The sequence below is a fragment of the Macaca thibetana genome, chromosome 14 (genome assembly GCF_024542745.1).
Source record: "Macaca thibetana thibetana isolate TM-01 chromosome 14, ASM2454274v1, whole genome shotgun sequence".
Classification (NCBI taxonomy): domain Eukaryota; kingdom Metazoa; phylum Chordata; class Mammalia; order Primates; family Cercopithecidae; genus Macaca; species Macaca thibetana.
The window spans coordinates 2,885,995-2,902,467 of NC_065591.1; the positions used below are offsets into that span (position 1 = coordinate 2,885,995).

Sequence of the window (16,473 nt, forward strand, 5' to 3'; positions counted from 1 at the left end):
CCATCTCAAAAGGAAAAAAAACAAAAAATAAATTCTCCATGCACTTCAACAATTAGAGCAGCTCCCATTAGCGGAGCCACCTATCCTGAATGAATTCTGCACAATGTACGACAGTGTCCCCAGCCCTTCCTCGACAGTCCAGGACACATGGTGGCCAAGATGCGAGGCTAGGCATAGAACATGGGCATGCTGGAAAACCCCAAAGAAAAGGCACCACCTTACTTCTTATTCAGTTCCGCTTCTTCTTCTCCCCACTTTTCAAACTGACCAGTGATGTCAACAGGAGCTCGAAGGATATCTTTCACATTTAAGAAAAACTCCTGAAGTTAGAAAAATCAGTTTAACAGCATTTAGACAACTTTTCTATCCTGAAATATCTGATAAAACTGTTCTACTGCTGTGATTTTACTTTTGGTAAAAACCTGAAAGATCAGAATACACTGACATTATGCAAGTGGTCAGAAAGAAAGGAAAAGATATTTCTTTGACAGAAACATGTTCTTGCTTTAGGTTCACGGATGCTCATTTGGTGGGAAGTACAAGTCAGAAGGACGTGAACTGCAGTGACGAGGAGGATGAGGCCTCCGTCCGTTCTGCTGAGCCATCGGCCATTTCAGGAGCGGTCCCGAGCCTGCTTTACCCACTAGCATGGAGGTGCTTTCACCAATGTGCTGGTCTCCATTAGAGGCATCGGGAGGCTGCTGCACCTATGACCACTCCACAAGGAGCTCACTGTGCAGGGGAGGCTGCTCTGCCAACCTCCACAAAGGGGCTGGGAACTCACATTCAAGAACTTCTCATACTGAAGCGCTGACTCCATGGTGTTGCTGGAGTAGTCCAGGGTGTCCTTCCACGAGTGCATGAGGAAGGCCAGCCGCAACTGCCGTGCTGCAGGGGGACACAAGACAGCGACGCCCTTATCTTCCCGAGTGCTACAGCCATTACACATCTATGAGAAGGTGGGTAGGGTCTGTGGGAGAAGCCAGTGTATACCTGAATGCTTCTTCAAGGCATCTTTAATGGTGATGAAGTTTTTCAGTGACTTTGACATTTTGCAGCCTGCAATGGTCAGGTGGCCTGTATGTAGGAAGTACCTGACCCAGCAGTCGTTTTCAAAGTAGGCCTGTGCGGAAAGAGACATAGGACGTCAACAGTCATGTGTCACTGGGGCCGCCTCCTGCCACCTGCACTGTCTGCTGCCTTGTGGGTGCTGTCCACAGGCAGGAGCTGCACTTCCCAGGTGGTGCAGGCAGGGCTTGGAAGGAGAGCCCAGGTTAATAAGCCAGCAGGTACCACAACTGGTTCAAATCCAGGCCAGTCTGTTGCCAAAGGCCAGGCTGTCAATGCAGGCAACCACACTAAACGATCAGGGTTCAGATTCCACAAGCCCTGAGGAAGCTGTCAAGTGCTAGTGAGAGAGGCCCTCCTGAGGCGAGGCCCGGGCTGACTTTTCCTCCACTGCAGTGCTCTTGCAGCTGACAAGGGGACCCTGTCTCCGCCTACCTCCGACTGCGCCAGCTCGTTGTCATGGTGGGGGAATCGGAGGTCGAACCCACCTCCGTGAATGTCCATCGAAGCCCCTAGGAGGGTGCCTGCCATGGCCGAGCACTCGATATGCCAGCCCGGACGACCCTGGAGAAAGTCGAACACACAGTGACCGACTGGCCTATCCGCGTGTCCAGGCCTTTATCATTTATCACTCCAAGTTGATGGCCCTTAAACCCTCTGAACTTTATTGGAATAAGCGTTAAATCCCACACATGAAAAGACCAAGGGAAGGCCGGGCAAGGTGGCTCACACCTATAATCCCAGCACTTTGGGAGGCCGAGGCGGCAGATCACGAGGTCAGGGGTTCAAGAGAAGCCTGGCCGACATGGTGAAACCCCGTCTCTACTAAAAATACAAAAATTAGCTGAGCATGGTGGCATGTGCCTGTAATCCCAGCTACTCCGGAGGCTGAGGCAGGAGAATCGCTTGAACCAGGACCAGGAGGGAGAGGTTGCAGTGAGGTGAGATCGCGCCACTGCACTCCAGCCTGGTGACAGAGCGAGACTCTATCTCAAAAAAAAAAAAAAAAAAAAAAAAAAAAAAGACTACGGATAGCCTTCTTTGGTGAAGTTCATAAACCAGTCCTATATGAGCTGAGGCTTAGGTGAAGTTAGTGAATTACATCCAGACCTCTGAGCCCTGGACAGCTGCAGATGGTCACGCCCCTTCCTAGGTTACCCTGCAGTCGAGAACTGCTGTCACCGGGAGTATCAGAAGGCATCCTACACCCTGGGGCCTGGAATACTCAGAGTCACACAACACGAGAACCAAGAAGCCTCCATGGGGGTCTACTCTGATCACGTCTCCACTTACAGGCCAGGAAACAGAAATCCCCGGAGGGAAGTGATTTGTCCAGAGACTCAGGGAGTTTCCATGATGTCCAGGTCCCTCGGGCCAGTGTGCTGCACACACACCAGGTTCTGGCCCAGTGACAACATCCTTCACACATAAAGCGGCCCCTGCTGGGGGCCTGAGAGTGCGGCTGGTGCCAGTGCCCCTGCCCAAGCCCCACACCTTCTAGGCCACTCACTCACCTTTCCCCAAGGGCATGGCCAGGATGGTTCTCCGGGCTTAGAGGCCTTCCATAGAGCAAAGTCGTTGGGAGAGCGCTTCTCGCTCAGGCGGTCTGCAGAGATGCTCAGGTCCCCTGCAAACACGAGGGATGCCAGGCAAGGTCACTCAGCAGCACCCACAGATCCAGGTGTCTCACTTCAAGGCCATCCTGGGTGCCTAACGGTCAGTCCTTCTGATTAACTTCCGTTTATTAACTTGGCTCAAGCACTGCTTCAAGTTTACTATGTATTACCAGATTCTGGTGTTGACCCAGTGTCTAGATTTACAAAATGGTTCATAAGCCCCAAAGTTACCAGCGTATACACCAGTGTCCAAGCAGACCTGGCTGACCTGAGGCCACATCTGGGGTCTCCGTAAGACATTCTCCTTCCTGCTGCCTTCTCACAGCATCAGCCCACCAGTGTCTAGGACAGGTGATAGCACTCTGGGCTAAAGCTAGGAGGTGACGTAGTGGTACAGCCCACTGGGGCATGGCTCAGGGATCCTGCCTGGCTCACGCAGGCGGGGCCAATATGTCAAGAACCTGCACGACTGCTTGCTTACAGGTTCCGGGGGATACAAGGACGCAGCTAAGCTGCCGTGTACTACTGCAGGGAACCTGGCGGCAGTGCAGTGGTGAAGAGGACACTTGCTGTCCCTGCGTATTTGTAAGGGGAAAAAAGGTGAAGGAAACTAAAGAAGAGTCCAGGAAGGCCATAAGAAAAGGGGAGTACTACTCTTGGCACAAATTCTACTTCCTAGACAAAGCCAATGATCACCCGGCCAACAAAAAATGAGACAGTCTAGGCCTTGCCGGAGGGGTGAGAAATAAGCCCTTGGTGAATTCCATGCATTGACTTGGTGACACTCAGCCACCTGATACTCAGGGTACAAGATGGTCTGAGTCCCCAGAAAAGGAAGGCACCATCACTGCAGATTTCTCTCAACGATACATGCAGGACCAATGGAAGAGAGTAGCTGCTGTGAACACAGAAACCTGTGAGCCAGTCCAAAGGCCACGCAGAGAATCACCCTTTGTTCGACCAATGGGCAGAGCAGAGGCCTTCCCTGCCGGCGCAAGGTTGCCAGGACCCACTCCAGGTCTTGCCCGGCTGCTGCAGCCTTCCCTGGTCCCTGGTCGAAGGGCTGCCTTAGGTGCTGTCACCCCCTTGTGGAGGAAGAACAGACTCCACCTAGGGTTCTAACTCAGGTGACCTTGAAGAGGCTGCAGTGAGAGTTTTCCAGGTAACAAATCCACTTTTCAGGTACCTAATCAGGGAACAGACCTAAGCTGCCCTGAGAAACAGAGTCAAGAGGAAAAGTACTGTTAAATATATTTTTTAAAACACCAACTTCATGATTATAAAGTATGTACTAAATGTAAAATATTTGGAAGATTAAAAAAAAAGAAAACTAGGAAAAAAATTGCCATAATCATTTAACCTAGGAATTACTACTGTTAACATTTTGGAGCACTGAATCCCAGATTTAAAAAACAAAAACAAAAACAAAAACAGAAAACCTCTGATTTATCCACCAGATTTATCCACCAACATGGAAGGACTCTGTCCTAGTTTCCTTCTACCCCCTCACCGTTCTGCCATCGACAATTTTGCGAAAGCACAATTTGATATGGCTCATGACATTCTCTTTTAGATGCTCTTTGATAGAAAATGTACATTTACGTTTTTAATTTTTCATTATTATGAAGTTACTCATGAAAGTTTATATCTGATTTTTAAAAAATACACTTTGAAAAAATTTACAACAGAGAACACAGGACCCTCCCCACAAATACCCTATCCTCCAGCAAATGTCACACTGCAACTGCCCTCATAGGGTTAATGAGAATTCCGAGCCAGGTTACAGGCAGAATGACGAGGCCGGTCACCGGCCAGGTGTAGCGCATGTCCACCCGCTTCCCTGCAGCTCTAACTAACTGAGAGTCACACAACCCGCTGACCACCTGCTCCACCACTGTTCCTAGAAATAGATTCTCTGACCCTGGACCTTTTACCAAGAATTACTTAAGGTATTTTTCAGATTCTGAATTCCGGGAGGACAGCTGCTGCCAACTGGTCTGAAGACCTGCACCAAGGAACTGACTCGTCGCAGAAATGCGGTTTACCTCCCTGTCCCATGACTTCACCCCTCACTTCCCCAGCAACCAGCAATCCCCATCACCTGTCCAGGCCAATTAAAAACCCCTCCACAAATCTCTCAGGGAGGCGGGTCTGAGGTTTCCTCCCATCTCCATTTGTCCACCACGCAATTACTACACTTTTTCTGTGGCAACCCCTGGTATCCCGGTATTTTGACTCACTGTGCACTGGGCAACAGACCTATTATGGTTACAACACAATCTCGTTCAAGTTTTCCTTCTTGGTTTCACTTCCTGTCTCTCTCCCCAGAGGCAGAGTGAGTGTTTCTAGCTTTGACCCTACAAGCATGTCCATACCAGCACAACAGGGTCCTGTTCTCTCCCATCGAGGGAGCTTCCTCCCTGCACTAGGCCTTCCTGCCACATGCCTTCCCAAGTGGTCTGCAGGGCCCATCGGCCTCTGGTGGGCCATCTTACTTGACGGAGGGAGGAGCTGTCATCATCTAGGACCACTCGGGCCCCAGCATCACCTCTCCCCTTTTCCTCTACCATTAGAGTCCCCATGACTAGAGGCATGTGACTGCACAGAGCTGAGGCTACACTCCTTATGACTCCCTACGGTGGGGGAAGGTTGTGGGGGTGGTCATGTGCTCAGGGTCTGATCACTGACTGTGGAGGGGTGGAAATCCATGTCCCTCTTCCGTCCTGCATATTTGCTGTTAGATTCTACTCCTGTTTCCTGGAACTTAAACCAATGCTGAAGTCATTCTGGAAGAAAATGGGTCCAAGAATAAATGATACTTAAGAAAAAGAGCCTAGATGGGGCCCATAGCAAAATTCTTCATAAAGTGGTGAGTCAGTGTGCTCTAGCTGCCTCCGGAACATTCCTTCACCACGTGACCTGAGGGCACTGCTCCACTTACCACTCCCATTTTTCCCATGCGCTTCGGGTTTCCTCCTGGCATCTAAGTGTCAAATGCAGTGTGAGTTATTCACGGCTTCCTCTAAGGACTTTAAGAAACGCTCGACTATATCCATAGTTACATTCCGTTTTTGTCTTGTTATTCAAACATACATACATACATACATACATACACACAGGATCTTGCTCTGTCACCCCAGCTGGAGAGAAAGGGTGCAATCACAGCTTGCTACAGCCTCGACCTCCCTGCCTCAAGCAACCCTGTCACATCAGCCCCCTGAGTAGCTGGGACTACAGGTGCACGATACCACGCTCAGTTAATTTTTAAATTTTTTTTAGAGATGGGGTCTCACTACGTTGCCCATGCTGGTCTCGATTTCCTGGCCTCAAGCAATCCTCCTGCCTCGGCCTCCCAAAGTGCTGAATTACAGGCATGAGCTATAATTCAGTCCTAATATGTTTTTCAATCTTCTACTTTCATTAATTAAACTTGCTGGCCGGGCGCGGTGGCTCACGCCTGTAATCCCAGCACTTTGGGAGGCCGAGGAGGGTGGATCACAAGGTCAGGAGATCGAGACCACCGTGAAACCCCGTCTCTACTAAAAATACAAAAATTAGCCGGGTGCAGTGGCGGGTGCCTGTAGTCCCAGCTACTCAGGAGGCTGAGGCAGGAAAATGGCGTGAACCCGGGAGGCGGAGCTTGCAGTGCAGCCGAGATCGCACCACTGCACTCCAGCCTGGGCGACAGAGCGGGACTCTGTCCCAAAAAAAAAAAAAAAAAAACTTGCTAAGGGTTTTTCTATATTATTTTTTGAGAAGAATCAGCTTTTGGCTTTTACAATTATTTGTTTCTTTAATCTCTGATTTTACTTTATGTCCTCCTATTTCTTTCCACTTCTTCTTGTTCCTTTCTCGACTTTTTGACTCACTGCTTAGCTCACTTATTTCCTTTTTTTAAATTTGAGATGGAGTCTCTCTGTCACCCAGGTTGGAGTGCAGTGGCACGATCTCAGCTCACTGCAACCTCCGCCTCTGGGGTTCAAGCGATTCTTCTGCCTCGGCCCCCCAAGCAGCTGGGACTACAGGCAAGCACCACCACGCCCGGCTAATTTTTGTATTTTTAGTAGAGATGGGGTTTCATCACATTGGCCAGGCTGGTCACGAACTCCTGACCTTGTGATCCGCCTGCCTTGGCCTCCCAAAGTGCTGGGATTACAGGAGTGAGCCACTGTGCCCGGCGGCTCACTCATTTTTAATCTTTGTTTTTTAATAACTACATTTAAAAACATCAATTTCCTCTAATTGGTGCTTTAGAGGCATTCTCCAGATTCGGTGTGTGGCAGCTTTGCTCCTACTCTGCTTAAACACCCCTTATTTCCCATCGTGGTTTTCTTTCCTAGGAGTTATCCAGGAGCATGATTTCAACCGCCCAGACAAGTTTGTACACTTCAGATGTCCTGTTAGTGTTGGTATCTTTTCTATTAAAAAAATTTTTTTTAATGTTTTTGAGACAGTCTTGCTCTGTTGCCCAGGCTGGAGTGCAACGGCACAATCAGGGCTCACTGCAGCCTCGACCTCTTGGGCTCAAGTGATCCTCCTGCCTCAGGCTCTTAAGTAGCTGGGACTATAGGCACATGCCACCACATCCAGCTCATTTTTAAACTTTTTGTAGAAAGGGGGTCTCCCTATGTTGCCCAGGCTGGTCTTGAACTCCTGGACTCAAGCGATCCTCCTGCCTCGGCCTCCCAAAGTGCCGGGATTACAGGTGTGGATCGCCATATCCGGCCAAGTAGAGTTATCTAATACAATCGCTCCGTGGTCAGAGAATGAGGTCTCCTTGAAAACGGTTCTTTGGGATTTCCGGAAATCTCTTTCTGCGGCCCGGCGTATGGTTCTGTGTTCTTGGAAGGAAAGGATGTTCTGTAATTCCTGAGTGCGAAGTTCCCAGCTCTCAAACCAAGCCTGTTAACTGTATTTCAAACCTTCCACACCCATATTAATTCTTGGCCTACTTGATCTGTCAACTCCGGGGAAGTGTGTGAAATGTGGGTGTGTCCGCTCTGGTTCTAGGATTGTGGAGGCTTCTGGTCCACAGAGGCCCAAGCTGTGTCCTCTCAGAGCTGAGGCATTTTATCATCACAAACCCGCCCCTCTACTCACAAACCTGGAGCCTAAAATGCCATGGGTCTGATACTTACATGTTAACCTGGCTACCTCTATCTTTTCTCAGTCTGTGCTGTGTGGTTTTATTTTATTATTATTTTTTTTGAAGCAGAGTCTCATTCTGTCACCCAGGCTGGAGCGCAGTGGCACTATCTTGGCTCACTATAACCTCTGCCTCCCGGATTCAAGTGATTCTCATGCCTCAGCCTCTTGAGTAGCTGGGATTACAGGCATGCACCACCACACCCAGCTAATTTGTGTATTTTTAGTAGATATGGGGTTTCACCATGTTGGCCAGGCTGGTCTCGAACTCCCAACCCTCAGGTGATCCGCCCACCTCAGCCTCCCAAAGTGCTGGGATTATAGGCATGAGCCACTGCACCTTTATTTTAGGTTCTGATATTTCTTTAGGATAGAGACCTAAAATTAGATCAAAAAGTATGAACATTTTTATGGCCAAATTTGTCTTCCAGAAACACGAGAGCAGGCAGGTGGGGGTACAGAACGTGCCCTGGCACACTGAGGGAATTCCCACTCTGCAGGGAGGCTTCCCACCTTGCCTCTTGTGGATGTGTCCCCAGATTCACTTAAGGAATAAACATGAAGAAAACGCCAATGAAAGGGTTCCCAATATAATTCTGCCTGGTCTATAAAAAGCCCAATATCTGTGTTTGAAGCATTTGGATCCAGATGGGTGCAGAGGCTGTTGTCAAATATGCATCACTCAGCACACATCCCGGCACCCCACAATCCCCCTAAACCTCACATGCTCAGCCAGCAAACACCAGCCTGAGAATCCAGGCCCCAGGGGCCGCTATGTTTCTCAAGACAGCGCTGTGTTTACTGTCTTTTGTTTCTTAAAAAATAACGCACCATAAAAAAATGAAATCCTGTCTTTTACAGCAACATGGATGGAACTGGAAGATGTTCTGTTAAGTGAAATAAGCCAGGCAGAGAAAGACAAGTATCACATGTTCTCTCTCTTATGTGGGAGCTAAAAAATGGTGGACCTCAAGGAGATATAGAGTAGAACAGTGGTCACCAGAGGCTGAGAAGGGTCAGGTCAGGGCGAGGGAGTGAAGAGAGGTTGGTTTCTAGGCACAAACACACAGATAGAAGGAATAAGTTCTTGTGTTCAACAGCACAGTAGTGTGACTACAGTTACCAAAAAATTTGTTGTATATTTCAAAATAGCTAGATCTGGAACGTTCCCAATGCAAAGAAAAGATAAATGTCTAAGATGATGAGCATCCTAATTACCCTGATCATTACACATTGTGTGCATGTATTAAAACATCACATGTACCCCGTAAATTGCACAATTATTATGTATCAATTAAAAAAACACATTCCATGGTCTTAGAGCTGCATAACGGTGAGTGTAGAAAACTCCTAATTCCTTCAGGTGAAAAACCACTGTTCCCAAGAGACTGAGGGGTGGGCTCAGCGCAGCCTCCGTGGCCATGCAGAATAAACACAACCCAAGCTGTGCCAGGAGGGAGAGCCCACAGCGCTCTCAGGCATGCCCTCCTCACCTTCCCCTTCCTGAAGGGCTTTCTGATCACCAACGGCCTCAGGCACCAGCTTCCCATAGGAGTGCTTCTCGCTAGAAGCAAACTTCGCTGTATCAAAGTAGACAGACCCATTGGAGACATAGCTGGAAAACAAAAGAGGAATTGGGTGGGGGGAATCTAATAGACCCAAAAGTGTTTCAGCAGGATGACAGTAACAAAATAAAGCAGGGCTATAAAACTGCGAAATCTGTGGCCTATCTACTCTCTGTGGTGGCCACTGAAAATGGTATCAGCTGTTTGGACTGAGTGGGACACGAGGGCCCATCCCGCTGAGGAGGCGGCCTGCTTGCCCTGGGCAGCTCACCCCTCTGCCTGGCGTCCTGTGACCCATGCAGCTCCCACCCTGCCTTGCTCAGGCCTGCTGCCATCCTCACTCCTGTGTGGCCTTGCCTTCCCTGAATGTCCACACACCCTCAGCTTGGCCCAGCTGAGGCTCTTGGCCTCCACGAAGCACTCCAGATTACTCCAGTCTGGAATGACCCGTCCTCTCTGAACTTCGGCTTGCCCGTGCCTCTCAGCTTGGCACAGCCTCTTATGCTGCCTCACAGTCGTCTGTGTTAAGTGGGGAGAGAAGCGGCATTAATGCTAAAGAGTCTCCCCGTTCCTGGCACTGCCACTACCTCTCGTTTCTCTTTCATCCAGCCAGTGTAGCTCCTGTGGGAGGGAAGCAACCTGAGGCTGGACACAGTGGGTCTCCGGGAGCAGGGGCACGGTACAGCACTGAGCGCTACAGACAGATAACCGGGTTCCTGTTTGCATTCCCATTTGTTGGCCATTTCTGAAAATGCTTACTTTGGAGATTGAGACAATACGGGCCAGGGAAGTGTGCAATGGACTCGCCAACAAAAAGTCACTAAAATCATAGCCAAGCAATAGATGCTGATGAAACGCACTCTCCCTCGGGATATGACACCAGGACTAGCGCTCTCAAAATGTCTGTGCAATGGCGCTGATGTCTGTGAAGGCCCAGCAGTATTCACACTCACCATTATGCAGCTCTGGGGCCCCATGACCAATGGTCTTGGCTGCCGAGCTTCCCAGCAGATTTTGGGTTAGGTTCTCACCATGGCCCCCAGGGCAGTGCAGACCCATCCTCCTCAGCCCCTGGGTGGGGCCCAGAGTTTCAGGAGGGTCTGCTGGGGACTTCTAGCTATGCAGCCCCAGAACACCTGCTCCTCTGCTTCCCGAACTCAGACTCAGAGCTGGGGAGCTCCTCCCTGAGCGATGTTCTGCAGCCCCCCTCCCTAGGGAGGGCCCTTGTGCTTACCCGTAACCGTTGTCCACAATCTTCTGGACGAAGTTCACGATTTCGGGCACATACTCACTAACCCGGGTTAAGACATCTGGAGGGAGAACCTGTGCAAGATATGAGAAAGCCCTGGGATTTTCCTTCTGAAAACCACACGCTCCATAAAAACGTCCCCAGTTCATAAAACAAAAAGCCCATTATGCCCCCAACTCAAGTTCAATGTTGACTTGGCCACTTAATTGAGCCAGCTTTGCCAAAACAGGAATTCAGAAACCAGGGCCCTCAGTGCAAGAGAGCCAGCATGAGACAATCGTGACACTTACGTTTAGAGCCTCCATGTCTCTGTGGAACTCCCCTTCCCAGAACTTGGGCAGCTTGGAGAAGATGGAATTGTCAGTCACGTCACTGCCAAGTGTAGAATCCAGCCAGTCAGAGAGCAAATCCTTGGCCTCTTCCAGCAACACCTGAAGAGAAAGAAACAAAAACCCAGGAGTGGGCACATACTTCGCGTGAGCACATCTCGTGCAGTTGGTGTGAGCCCATCAGTGCCCTGAATTCAAAGGTGCTGGCCTTGATCTGTGAAGAGTCACCGTCTCCCAGGGAGACAGTGATGCTTACACAACTGGCTTGGCTGGGACAAACACAAGACTCCACAAACAGGCGGGTCTCACATGAACTCAGAAGAGCAGAGCCGAGGGGACTGTGGGTGCAGAGGCACAAAGAGGTGGGAGCGCCACGGTGAGCCTGGTGAGCGTGTGCAGCCTACCTGGGCCGTGCAGGGCAGGGTCATGGGCAGAGGCTGGGCAGGAGTACACAGTGTGTCATCTACACACAACCACTTGGTGCGTTCAGGAAGATTCATGACAGGGACAGCCAGAGGTTAGCAAAGACAGGCAAGGCACTGGTCCCAGAGGTCTCAAAAGCCCCATCTCCCTGATGCCATTGATTGAAGATGCCATCCCCACTTGACACACCATGGAATGGGAGGAAAAACCACCAATCCCAGAACAACATTGCATCCGTGTGACCCAGGTACTGACCACACACACTCTAGGCATGAGACATGTCCCAAATGCACTCATGTCAGAAGAGAGAAATGTCCACCCTCCGCCTACCTTGGAGGGACCTAGCGCTCACAGTGTACTGACCTGGACCTAGGACAGGGCGTGGCACCAAGCGGATGGTCTGTGGCCTACTATGGGGATGGGAGGCAGAGAACCAAGGATAGAGGGAAAAAGTGTAGGAAAATGGCCTGGCGGACAGTGAGGACACAGGGTGGACAGAGAAGCCACAACACAGACAGAGAAGGGGAACAGGGCCCATGTGGGCCAGGCTCTTGACGCAGTCCCTGCCTACAGCTCCTGAATCAAACAGATGTGCTAATGTATTGCAGGCCTGCGAGTGGCAAGGCACGTCTGCAGGAGTGAGCACACCCTCCCATCACGGCGGGGCATCCAGTGCGTAGACAAGCACCAAAAGCAGGGTGTGCGCCCTGGGGAGCAAAGGCTGCCAAGTCTGCTGCCTGGAAAGCAAACTCTGGGACTGTCCCAAGAACAGGGACACATGCATCCTGGCCCTCAGGGTCACCAAGGCCATGACCCAGCACGAACTGATGTCCTAATCAAGGTCACCAAACGCCCAAGCACGTGAGCAACTGTGAATGGGAGTCAGCAGAAACGACAAACAGATGGACGCTTCAGATGCAAGAGTTATCAGATACATAATACAATCCACTAAGTATGACATGCTTAAAGAAATAAGGAGACACAGATACGCAACAGCAAGCAGGGAGAGGCCAGCAAAATGGCCCAGGTAGATCTGAAAATAGAGGCGAACGGAACCTGCAGAGATGAAATCTATTAACCGGCGAAAGAGTCTTACGTATCCTACTGAGTGACTGTGTTTCACTTCCTGTCTGAAGGAGAATTTGTGAACAGGAAGACAGAACTGAAGAAGTCATCCAAAATGGAATAGAGACAAGAAGGAAAATATGAAAGACAGGTTAAGAGACACGGAGAAGGATGAGATGAAATGATGAGACCCACATCTAACTGGCATCCCAGAGGAGAAGAGGGAGGGAATTGAGTAAAAGTGATACTTGAAGACGCGTCTGAGAATTTCTCGAAACCCAGGCAACAATCCAGACCCAGGAAGCACACAAAATATCCAATAGGATAAGTAAAAACAAATCTCTTATAATGTCTTAGTCAAATAGCAGAAAACTGAAAAGAGAGAATATTTTGATAAGGTGCCTGATAGAAAAGGCATATTTACCGATCAAAGAAAAGTGATTTGAAGGGCAACCGATGTTTTCAACAACAGCCAACAATGGAAGCCAGAGGACGGCAACCACCTCGAACAAACAGGGAGATATACACACTTCGAGATAGACAAAAGCTGCTTCCCACCAATACTTCTAAGATGATGTTTCTAAAACTTGCCTGGTGATAGGATTGGAATACTCAATGCTGCTGGTCATACAGATTAACTATCATAATGTATAAATACAAAAAGATAAGAGACTTCTGGTTTCAGTTTCACGTAAGTCAGGAGCTTGGAAGTTGTCACTCTACCTAACAATAGGTAAAAAGCTGAACAAACTGAAAAGCCAACTCTTCTTAGATCCATAAGAGAAGTAAGGTCATAGGGCAAACCACTGCCCCCCAAACTGGAGAGACCAACAGGAGAAGACAGAGAATCACAACTTACCAGAGCAGAGACTCATAAGCTGAAAACTTATTGGGGGAACCACTGCTGGGGGAGGAAAACCAGGACTGTAACTGAGAGATTGCTGTACGCTTGGTGTAGGCAAGTCAGACAGCTGAAAACTCCAGGGACCCAGTCAAAGGTGACCCAACACTTTTGTGAGTTTTACCTCTAGGAACCTGACCAGGCTCTCACAGTGAATACTGGAGAAAAATCCCCTTGTGTTTCCAATAGCAAGAAGGGAAAGGAAGCATTCCAAAATACACCAGTGCACTCTGTTCTTTTCTTTTCTTCTCTTCCTCTTTCTCTCTCTCTCTCTTTCCTTCTTTCTTTCTTTCTTTTTTGAGACAAAGTCTAGCTCTGTCGCCAGGCTGGAGTGCAGTGGTGCAATCTCGGCTCACTGCAACCTCCGCCTCCTGGGTTCAAGCAATTCTCCTAACTCAGCCTCCTGAGTAGAAGGGATTACAAGCACGTGACGCCACGCCCAACTAATTTTTGCATTTTCAATAGAGATGGGGTTTCACCATGTTGGCCAGGATGGTCTCAATCTCCTGACCTTGTGACCTGCCCATTTGGGCCTCCCAAAGTGCTGGGATTTCAGGCATGAGCCACCGCACCCGGCCAATAACTGGTAGGTCAGAAGTACAGGTAACAAACTACTACTTTCAATTGACATCTGAATTGGGGACAGTCTTACGGGACTAAGCCTTCAACCTGTCCGATCTGACACTGCCTCCTGGCAGATTGTGTTGGAAATGAATTAAATTACAGGACTCCCAGCTGATGCTTGCTAGAGAACTGACAGGTTGTTGGGGCAGAGGTGGGTTGGGTGAGGGAGAAATCCCTACATAATTTAAACATTGTTTCCCCCCTACCTCAAACAGAAGCCAATATGAAACAGCTACACACTGTAGGATTCCAAGTATGTGACATTCTGGAAAAGGCAAAACTATGGAGACAGTAAAAAGACTAGCTGTTGTCAGGAGTTGGGGTGGGGAGGGAGGGATAATGGCTGGAGCACAGAGGACGTTCAGGGCAGTGAAACTACTCTGTGTGATACTGTAATGGGGGATACGAGATAGTACTTGTCCAAACCCACAGGATGTACAATCCTGAGAGTGAATCCTAATGTAAACCACAGACTCAGGGTCATGACGTTCAGTGCAGGTTCACTGACTGTAACAAACGTACCCTCTGGTGGGTGCGGACACCGGGGGAGGTGACGGTGAGGTGGGTAGGGGATATACATATGACCTCTCACTTCTGATGTGAACCAGAATCTACTCTTAAAAAAAGAACTTTTTTTTTTCTAAAAAGTGAAAAAATAAGGAGAAACAGACAAATTCACCGTCAGAGGAGGAGTTTTGTTTTGGTTCTTGTTTTTGTTTTTTAGGCAACTGTATGAATAGGCTAAGCCAGCAGGAAGAATTAGCAAAGACACACAAAATATTAACAACATGGCCAACAGGTATAGCTAAGCGGATGGCATGTGGGACTGTGCAGTAGGTGATCAGACAAAATCTTCTCAAACACAAGAGAACATTCAGAAGCCAGCACACACAGGAGCCACAACACAAGTCTCTGTTCAGATCCAGCTCGGGACAGACCATACTCTCCAACCACTGGGTAATAAAGTTATAAGGGAATAACAATAAGTTAATATGAAAAAATACCATCCATTTGGAAATTTCAAACTTCTAGGTAATTTTAGATAATTAACTTTTAGATAATTACATCTAGATCATTCCTGGGCTAAAAAATCCAAAATGGTATTAGAAATTGTTCACAAGTACATGATGTCAAATTTTGCAGCAAAAACACTCAGAGGAAAATGTATAGCCTTAAATTCTTAAATCAGAAAATGAGCTAAACTGCTAAGTGAGACAATGAAAAACAGAATAAATCCAAAGAAAAAAAGAAGAAAAGAAGTAATAAAGAATGGACAAAAACTGATAAAAACAAAAAGACTAGAGAGGATCGACACAAAAAACTGGATCTGAGATACCGGTTCTTTTTTTTTTTTTTTTTTGACACGGAGTTTCGCTCTGTTGCCCAGGCTGGAGTGCAGTGGCTGGATCTCAGCTCACTGCAAGCTCCGCCTCCCGGGTTCCCGCCATTCTCCTGCCTCAGCCTCCTGAGTAGCTGGGACTACAGGCGCCCGCCACCTCGCCCGGCTAGTGTTTTGTATTTTTCAGTAGAGACGGGGTTTCACCGGGTTAGCCAGGATGGTCTCGATCTCCTGACCTCGTGATCTGCCCGTCTCGGCCTCCCAAAGTGCTGGGATTATAGGCTTGAGCCACCGCGCCCGGCCGAGATACTGGTTCTTAGATACAACATGCAAAATCCCAACAGTGTCTTACATGGAACTTGACAAGCTGAGGCTTCAAAACACACCTAACGACAAAACCAAGATGGGGCCTCTTACCCGCCAGATACGTGTGAGAGACAGCATGACACTCCTGCAGGACGGGACAATTTTTATAAATTTTTAAAATTTTAAATTCTTAAATGTTTTGTAGAGATAAGAGTCTCACTATGTTGTCCTGGTTGATCTCAAGCTCCTGGGCTCAAGGGATCCTCTTGCCTTGGCCTCCCAAGGTGCTATGATCACAGGCACGAGCCACTGCACCTGGTCTGGGCTGGACAATTTGACCAACAGAACGGAACTAAGAGACACAAACACATGGAGACCCAACATGTAACGGAGATAATTTGTGTCTTAGTCTGTTTTTGTTTTGTTTTGTTTTTGAGACAGTCTCACTCTGTTGCCCAGGCTGGAATGCAGTGGCGTGATCTCGGCTCACTACAACCTCCGCCTCCTGGGTTCAAGCTATTCTCCTGCCTCAGCCTCCAGAGTAGCTGGGATTACAGGCGCCCGCCACCACACCTGGCTAATTTTTGTATTTTTAGTAGAGACGGTGTTTTGCCATGTTGGTCAGGCTGGTCTCAAACCCCCGACCTCAGGTGATCCGCCCACCTCAGCCTCCCAAAATGCTAGGATTATAGGTGCGACCCATTGCGCCTGGCTGGGAATGGGTAATTTTTTTTTTTTTTTTTTTGAGACAGACTCTTGGTCTGTCGCCAGGCTGGAGTGCAATGGCACGATCTTGGCTCACTGCAACCTCTGACTTCCTGGTTCAAGGGATTCTCCCACCTC

The 16,473-nt window shown here is 48.8% G+C and overlaps 1 protein-coding gene across 4 annotated transcripts in view; it reads right to left on the bottom strand.

Moving 5' to 3' along the window:
* Positions 1-16,473, bottom strand: part of CARS1 (cysteinyl-tRNA synthetase 1) — a 57,117-nt gene that overhangs the window by 16,682 nt on the left and 23,962 nt on the right. For all 4 annotated transcript variants that reach the window (XM_050758286.1, XM_050758288.1, XM_050758290.1 and 1 more), the window contains 8 exons: positions 10,934-11,074; positions 10,629-10,717; positions 9,323-9,444; positions 2,583-2,695; positions 1,504-1,632; positions 994-1,123; positions 785-888; positions 223-320 (listed from right to left, as the gene is read on the bottom strand). In XM_050758286.1, coding sequence (XP_050614243.1) covers positions 223-320; positions 785-888; positions 994-1,123; positions 1,504-1,632; positions 2,583-2,695; positions 9,323-9,444; positions 10,629-10,717; positions 10,934-11,074 — 926 coding nt within the window. The remainder of the gene's footprint in view (positions 1-222; positions 321-784; positions 889-993; positions 1,124-1,503; positions 1,633-2,582; positions 2,696-9,322; positions 9,445-10,628; positions 10,718-10,933; positions 11,075-16,473) is intronic.